The sequence below is a fragment of the Engystomops pustulosus genome, chromosome 4 (assembly GCF_040894005.1).
Source record: "Engystomops pustulosus chromosome 4, aEngPut4.maternal, whole genome shotgun sequence".
Classification (NCBI taxonomy): Eukaryota; Metazoa; Chordata; class Amphibia; order Anura; family Leptodactylidae; genus Engystomops; species Engystomops pustulosus.
The window spans coordinates 153,603,779-153,611,597 of NC_092414.1; the positions used below are offsets into that span (position 1 = coordinate 153,603,779).

The 7,819-nt window shown below is 46.2% G+C and overlaps 2 protein-coding genes across 3 annotated transcripts in view; one reads left to right on the forward strand and one right to left on the reverse strand.

Moving 5' to 3' along the window:
- The window catches only part of PIGBOS1 (PIGB opposite strand 1), a 229,348-nt gene extending 222,145 nt beyond the window's left edge, over window positions 1-7,203 (forward strand). For both annotated transcript variants that reach the window (XR_011854993.1, XR_011854992.1), the window contains exon 2: window positions 7,154-7,203. The gene's annotated coding sequence lies outside the window, so the exon portion shown is untranslated. The remainder of the gene's footprint in view (window positions 1-7,153) is intronic.
- On the reverse strand, window positions 1,556-6,732 carry LOC140128490 (uncharacterized). Its single transcript, XM_072150190.1, has 5 exons — window positions 6,697-6,732; window positions 5,256-6,488; window positions 4,231-4,979; window positions 2,236-4,081; window positions 1,556-2,157 (listed from the first exon to the last, which is right to left on the reverse strand). The coding sequence occupies exons 1-5, from the start codon at window positions 6,730-6,732 to the stop codon at window positions 1,861-1,863; spliced, it is 4,161 nt and encodes a 1,386-aa protein (XP_072006291.1). The 3' UTR covers window positions 1,556-1,860.
- Window positions 7,204-7,819: the final 616 nt, after the last annotated feature.

Consider the following 7,819-nt stretch of genomic DNA (forward strand, 5'->3'; position numbering starts at 1 on the left):
ATCATGAGTCAGAGGGCCACATGTATCGTCTATGCTCTGTGCTCCAACCTTTTTTTGGTTTTATCCTTTTTGGCTGGTCATATGTATCTTTAAAAAGTCACAAAAGTGCACATGCACCACAAAAAGTTGCAAAAAAAGGAGAAAACGTCTAGCCAAGGTGCATGTGCCCCGGTGAGTGGTGACAATTCCACTATGCTGCCGCTATAAGCAATAAAACCGAATGAATACATTCTAAAGTGTTAACAGATTTTTCATCAGGTTTAATGCGGTAGTAAACGTTAAATGTATATTTTGATGCCTTTGTGTGGCAGCAACTGAAGGCATCCAAAAACATTATACAATAATTTAGTGCGCTGAAGAATATTTGAAACATGAGGAAATGAGCCCCTAGGGTAGATTTTGTTACCCGAATAATATGCTTTGCTTCAGTTGATGTTTTCCTCTCAATAATAATGGAGAAATAATAATAAATATTACATCTTTATATGGTGCCATTATATTCCCTAAGGCTTTACAGACCATGGGGTACCTATACGAATAAAATAAAATAAGACATTGCAGACTAATAACATAGTCAAATGAAACAAAAAGAATGAGGGCCATTAGTGTAATACAATGAAGATACCGGCACTGTCCTAATTAGTAGGACGTGGAGTAGACTTAGATGATTGGGTTTGCAAACAAGGGTTATACCTCCATGAAGTTTAGTGGATTGGGGTGCAACAATAACTAAAACAAAGTCCAAGGTAGTAAAGAGAGAAGAAAAGACACATAAGCATGCCAAACACAGAAAGGCGGGTGCTACCGGCTGTTTCTAGCCTAAGGCTCACTCTAGAGGAAAACGGCCCATAGCTCCATCCTTTCTGTGTCCAGCAAGACCTCAATAACATGGATTTTATCACTGAGGGAGCCGTCTTTTCTTCTCTTTTCACCACATATAAAGTATGATGTGGCAGACATTTTACTTTCTAGCTATTTCCAATAAGTATTCAGATATAGTATTCCAGCCAATGTACACTGAACTATGTCGATATACCAGCTTTGCTTCATGGCTTCCAGCAGGGCAGTTCAGACAGTGAGTCAGAAGCAGTTAGTCTTGTTCATAGTAAAGATGGATGAATGAAGACATTCAAAGGCTCCCTTTTCCTAGAAATACGTCCAGGCTGGTGAAAACAAATTCAACACTAATTATGTTACAATCCTGTGTGTAACCTTATGCATTTCCTATCTTTTCTCTTTTTCAAGGTGATGTGGCTGAAAGGCTGAAAAAGAACATTTATCTTTATTTTCCCACGCATCTGCTACATAAAGTGGAAATGTCCTTGACATTCCTTTATTGTCAATGTCTATACAACACATTTCTTTAGAAACATTCAAATCTCGAGTGAATTCTACTTTTTAACCCCCCTAAGGAATTTTTGTTTTGTCATTTCAGCCATAATATTCTAACAGCATAGCCATATAGGTGCTTGTTTACAGATAATGGAATGAGGGAAAAATGGTGAATTAGTACTCACCGGTAATTCGGTTTCCATCTAGTCCTCCATGACGGCCCACTTGGAGGATGCCCCTTGACCTCTGTAGGGACAGGAAGCAGAGAGGTTAAAAGCCTCCCCCCCGCATCCTCCCGCCAGTGTCTACCAAATAACTACACCGGTGGAAGGTAACGAAAAAATTTTTTTTATTTGTATGTTAAATATTCACATACATCTTATGGTACAGTAAAACCATAGGGAGGGAAATATATAGGCCGTCATGGAGGACTAGATGGAAACCGAATTACCGGTGAGTACTAATTCACCATTTCCAAAACGTCCTCCATGACGGCCCACTTGGAGATCTACCAGATTAGTAGAAACTCTAGGGTGGGATAACTGCCTGTAGAACCTTCCTTCCGAAGGAGAGGTCCTGCGAACTTGGTAAATCCAGACGATAGTGTTTAATGAATGTAGATGTTGACGCCCAGGTGGCCGCTTTGCAGATCTGCTCAAGTGATGCGCCTCTTCTTTCGGCCCAGGAGGCTGACATAGCCCTGGTGGAATGAGCCTTTAGATTAGAAGGAACTTCCTTCCCTTGTAAGGTATAGCATGTGGAAATGGCCGACTTAAGCCATCTTGCTATTGAGATCTTGGAAGCTTTTCTCCCCTTATTTTTCCCCTGGAATTGAATAAATAAGTTATGATCAATGCACCAGGGTTCTGTAGCCTGCAGATAAGCTAGTACAACCCTTCTTACGTCTAGAAGATGCCATGAGGCTTCGTCATTCGAAGAAGGATTTTCGTAGAAGGACGGGAGGGTAATCTCCTGGTTCCGGTGGAAATCTGATACCACTTTGGGAACGAACCCGGGGTCTAGAGTAAGAACAATACAGTCAGGAAGAATGTGCATATATGGTTCCCTGATGGAAATAGCCTGGAGCTCCCCCAACCTCTTGGCTGTGGTAACAGCAATCAGTAGAGTAGTTTTTAGCGTTAAATTTTTAATGTTAGAACTCTCCAGAGGTTCGAAAGGAGGTCTGGAAAGAGCGTCTAACACTAGGGTGAGATCCCACGTAGGGGTCCTCCTGAGAACCTGAGGTCTGATTCTGGAGGAGGCCGAGATAAAACGCTTGACCCACCTGTGGTCCGCTAAGGGGAAATCGAAAAAGGCTCCCAGGGCCGAGACCTGCACCTTCAAGGTGCTAGTGGATAGGCCCAATTCCAGGCCCTTCTGAAGAAAGTCCAGGATCTGGAAAATATTTGGGTTGAGTTGAGATGGAGGATTATCCCCACAGAAAGACACAAATTTCTTCCAAATTTTGTGATATATGTTAAAAGTAACTTTTTTCCTACTTGCCTTGAGTGTGGTTACCACCGCTCTGGAGAGGCCCTGTGATCTTAAAAAATCGGACTCAGGATCCACGCCGCCAATTGTAGCTTCTCCGGGTCTGGATGGAAGATAGGACCCTGACGTAGAAGATCCTTCCTTGGAGGCAATATCACTGGTTGTTGGATGGCCAGGGATGTCAGCAAAGGGTACCAGCCCTTTTTTGGCCAGTTCGGGCAGATAAGTATTACCCTTGCCTGGTCCATAAGGATCTTCCTGAGGACCCTTGCGACCAAGGGAATAGGGGGAAAGGCGTAGGAGAGAGGTTCGGTCCAAGGATGACTGAAGGCGTCTAGTCGATCCTTCGGCTCCCTTGCCTCCAGAGAGAAGTATAGATGACACATTGAATTCTCCCTTGTGGCGAATAAGTCGACTTGCGGAGTGCCCCAGAGCTCTGTCAACTGGCTGAAGATTTCCTGATTTAAGCACCATTCGTTGGGAGAAATCACTCTCCTGCTGAGGAAGTCTGCCTCCGTATTCAAAACTCCTCTTAGGTGAGTTGCGGAAAGAGATAGTAGGTTCTCTTCTGCCCAGAAAAAGATGGTGCGAGTCAGGGAGGAAAGAGCTACTGACCTCGTACCTCCTTGTCGCCTTAGGTAAGACACCGCCGTGGTGTTGTCTGTTAGGATATGGACATGTCGATTCTTCACTAGAAGAGGGTTGGACCTTAAGGCTTCCCAGACGGCTCGTAGTTCCCGATAGTTTGAAGGTTTCTTTGCAAGTGAAGGGGTCCAGGGTCCCTGGGCGTAATGCGAAGGGAAGACTGCTCCCCAGCCTAGGCTGCTTGCATAGGTCGTGATGGTCAGACACGGAAGGCAGTGCCAGGCAACCCCTTTCTCCAGATGTTTTGTTTCCAACCACCATTGCAGATCTCTTTTTACCGAGGATGGAATGATGATTTTCCCGTTCAATCCCGAGGTTCTCCGGTTCCAAGAACGGAGAATCCAGCTTTGCAGAGTGCGACAATGGCTCTGGCTCCAAGCTACGGATGAAATGCAGGCCGTGAGGAGACCCAGGATTTTCATTGCTCCTCTGATTGTAATGGAGGTCTTCCTCCTGAAGGAGCGGATCTGGAGTCTTAACCCGTCGGCTTTTTCCTGAGGGAGAAAGGACATCATGAGAGTAGAGTTCAACATTACCCCTAGGAACTTCTTGTGAGTGGAGGGAGACAGATCGGATTTTTGGGTGTTGATTATCCACCCCAGATCTGGAGGATCTGGAGGATTGGAGAACAGAAACCCCCTACCTCTGCCTCCCTTAGGGTAGCTCCAGCGCCCCTGTTTACCTTTCCCGCGAAAGGAATCTTTAGGGTTCTTGAAGGGACGAAAGGAAGGTTTCCTGGAGGATGTCTTGTTTTCTGGAAACCCCTTCTTCTTATCAGAGGCTTTTTCTAGGATGTTGTCTAATTCAGGACCGAAAACGAAATCTCCTGTGAACGGGATGCTGCAGAGTTTTGATTTTGATCGTATATCGCCGCCCCACTGTTTCAGCCATAAGGCTCTTCTTGCTGCGTTTGTTAATGCTCCTTCCTTTGCAGCGAAGCGGACGCCCTCGGCGGAGGCATCTGCTAAGAATGCCGTGGCGGATCTTAGGAGATCTGAGAGTTTTCTCATGGTAAAATCTCTTGCTGTGATAAGATCTGATCTGTTCTTCCCTATAATCAGAAGGTCGTCTAAATATGGTACAATAGACACCCTCTGTAGCCTCAGGAAAGCAACAACCTCCACCATGACTTTTGTAAAAACTCTCGGAGCTGAAGAAATACCAAAGGGTAGAGCCCGGAATTGAAAGTGGAGGATAGAACCCTCTGGAGAAAAGACTGAAAATCTGAGGAACTTTTGAGAGGAGTGGTGAATAGGAATGTGGTAGTAGGCGTCCCGAAGGTCTATCGTGCACATATAGTGGTCGGTATATATAAGCTGAGTAGCGGATCTTACCGATTCCATATGAAATCTCCTGTAAGTGATGAAGTTGTTTAGGGATTTCAGATTTATAATCAGCCTGTTCGACCCGTTTGGTTTCTTGACCAGGAATAGTGGAGAGTAGAAGCCCGACTTTTCTTGGTCCTGCGGAACTGGAATCACCACTCCGGATTGAATGAGGGATGATACCTCCTGCCAAATAAGAAAATGGGTAGAAGGAGAAGTATAGGATGATGGCGAGACAAATCTTGAGGGGGGGTAGGTGCTGAATTCTATTTTGTAACCGGAACTGATGATGTTCAAGACCCAAGGATTTGAGGTGATATTTGTCCACTGAGTGATGAACTGTAGAAGACGCCCCCCCACTCTGGCGTCATTGCTTCTTTCCCCCCGAGTTGTCTGGAGGATTGGAGAACAGAAACCCCCTACCTCTGCCTCCCTTAGGGTAGCTCCAGCGCCCCTGTTTACCTTTCCCTTAGGGTTCTTGAAGGGACGAAAGGAAGGTTTCCTGGAGGATGTCTTGTTTTCTGGAAACCCCTTCTTCTTATCAGAGGCTTTTTCTAGGATGTTGTCTAATTCAGGACCGAAAACGAAATCTCCTGTGAACGGGATGCTGCAGAGTTTTGATTTTGATCGTATATCGCCGCCCCACTGTTTCAGCCATAAGGCTCTTCTTGCTGCGTTTGTTAATGCTCCTTCCTTTGCAGCGAAGCGGACGCCCTCGGCGGAGGCATCTGCTAAGAATGCCGTGGCGGATCTTAGGAGCGGAATGCTGTCCAGTAAGGATGCTCTGGGGGTACTTTCTCTAATATGTGATTCCAGCTCGTTCAGCCAGAAGTAGAGGGTCCTTGCAACTGATGTAGCTGATATGTTAGATTTTAAGCTAAGCATCGACGTCTCCCAGGCTTTTTTAAGAAGCGCGTCAGATTTTCGGTCCATAGGATCCCTGAGCTGAGCGGAGTCCTCGAAGGGAAGGTCTGTTTTTTTGACCACCTTTGTCACCTGTACATCTACTTTCGGAACGGAGTCCCAAACTTTAGAGACCTCTTGATCAAAGACGAGGCGTCTCTTAAAGCTCTTAGAGGTTAGGATCTTCTTCTCTGGGTCTTTCCATTCCTCTGTAATCAACCCTTTCAAGGTTTCGTTAACCGGAAAAACACGTTGTTTTTTAGCCCTTAGGCCCCCGAACAACTCGTCCTCCCGAGACATACAAGGAACTTCTTCTTCGATATTCAAGGTTTCGCGGATTGCCTTCAAGAGGTTATCCGGATCGTCTATCTGGAACAGGTGACGAGAATCCAATCTCTGACTGAAGTCCTGGGAATCTTGCTCTTCAGTATCTGCCAGGGAACAAGACGGACCCTCTGAATCATAGGTTTCTTCATCTGATGAAGAGATGTCCGCCAGTCTAGGTTTTTTAGGAGGAGGATCTTTTTGTGTAGCTGACGCCACAGATGCTGTCACTTTATCTTCAATAAAGGATTTTAACTCATCCATGAAAGAAACTTTTTCAGACCGCATAAATTCATCAATACATGGTCTGCATATAGGTTTTACATATGATTCGGGCAAAACCTGGAGGCACATATTACATTTCCTAGCAGGGGTCCTACTCTTGATAGAACGGTCGGACTTGCTGGATTTCTCAGACCTCTCAGGTCTGTCCTCTTTGCCTTTCCCCTTAGACCCTTGTTCTTTATCCTAAGGGGGAAAGGTGAGGAAATTTAACTAACTTGGGGCTCAATATGTATCATAGATACCATAAGACCATGCCATACAGCACCACTTACGTGACCAGAAGGGTGGAGTAGGCCCAAGTCTGCCTCATCAGCCATAGTAAGGAAGTCTGGGACGGCACAACCACAGTACACTGTAACACTACGAGTGAACGCCAAAACTAGCAACCCACCTCGTTAAATACCTTATCGGGGAGCCCATCCCCCATGCAGGTGGCGGTACAGCGGTACAGCAGTCCTCCGTGACGATTCGGCCTACTTCCGGTCGCGACCGGAAGTCGTCACGGAGCGCAAAGGACGCCTGGGAACGGAGGTTCCCCCAGGCGCCACGCGTCCTCGCGTAAGCCCTGCTCGGCCGCGGGTGAAGACGGAAGATCCGGATCTACCTAGAGCCAGGGAGGAACCCCCGGGGAAGAGTCCAGCCGTGGCCCCGATCCGGAGGGGAACTACGACCTGCAATAGGTCGGCGTAACCCCAGGTAAGTGCTCTCTTGCATAGGAACAAACGTCCCTCCCCCCCCCCTTGGAGGAGAGAGAGACCCTCTCTACCTGCCCTCTGTAGGGACAGGAAGACACTGGCGGGAGGATGCGGGGGGGAGGCTTTTAACCTCTCTGCTTCCTGTCCCTACAGAGGTCAAGGGGCATCCTCCAAGTGGGCCGTCATGGAGGACGTTTTGGAAATGTTAATTTTGTAATTTTGTAGCAATTGTTATTTGTAGCACATGCAGATTCACCACAGATTTCCATCCCAATTCTTCAGATTTTCTCTTTGGATGTCACCCTTCTTGTAATCCGTACACATTTTCCATGAAGTTTCTGTTGATAAACAAAGGATTTTTTTCTCCTACTGCTCCAGATCCAAAGCAATGTTCCAAAGTATGGAAATGTGATACAGTTCGCCAGAGTGCACATGGTAGTTTTTACATTACAACTCTTTCAAAACTTCTGTAATCCACAGCAGACATGCAAATACAAACAGAACATATTCTGCATTTCTTTGCGTAGGGGACTAAAGGGGTTCTTCAGGAATCAGAACCCCCCCCCTGGGTGTTCTTAAATGGAGGACAAAAAAAAGCATACTTACACTGCTCATGCTCTATCATTGCTTTGTTACTTCTGTTTTTGGCACAGCACTAGGATGGACTTTCAAGGCCTGCTTCAACCAATGAGTCCTTGGACCCCGGAATGTCACTTCTGTTGACCATAGGAGGCCACTTTAGTTATATCAATGGCTAAGATGGCCACTTATTAAGTGCACTGAAATGACAGGGACGCCACCATTTTTTATCTAGGCGGC

Coding starts and splice junctions, on each gene's coding strand:
- LOC140128490 (XM_072150190.1), bottom strand. CDS start 6,732: ATGGGGGATGGGCTCCCCGATAAGGTATTTAACGAG. Junction 6,489..6,696: donor CCGATAAGGTATTTAACGAG/GTGGGTTGCTAG, acceptor TTTCCCCCTTAG/GATAAAGAACAAGGGTCTAA. Junction 4,980..5,255: donor TCAAGAACCCTAAGGGAAAG/GTAAACAGGGGC, acceptor CTTATTTGGCAG/GAGGTATCATCCCTCATTCA.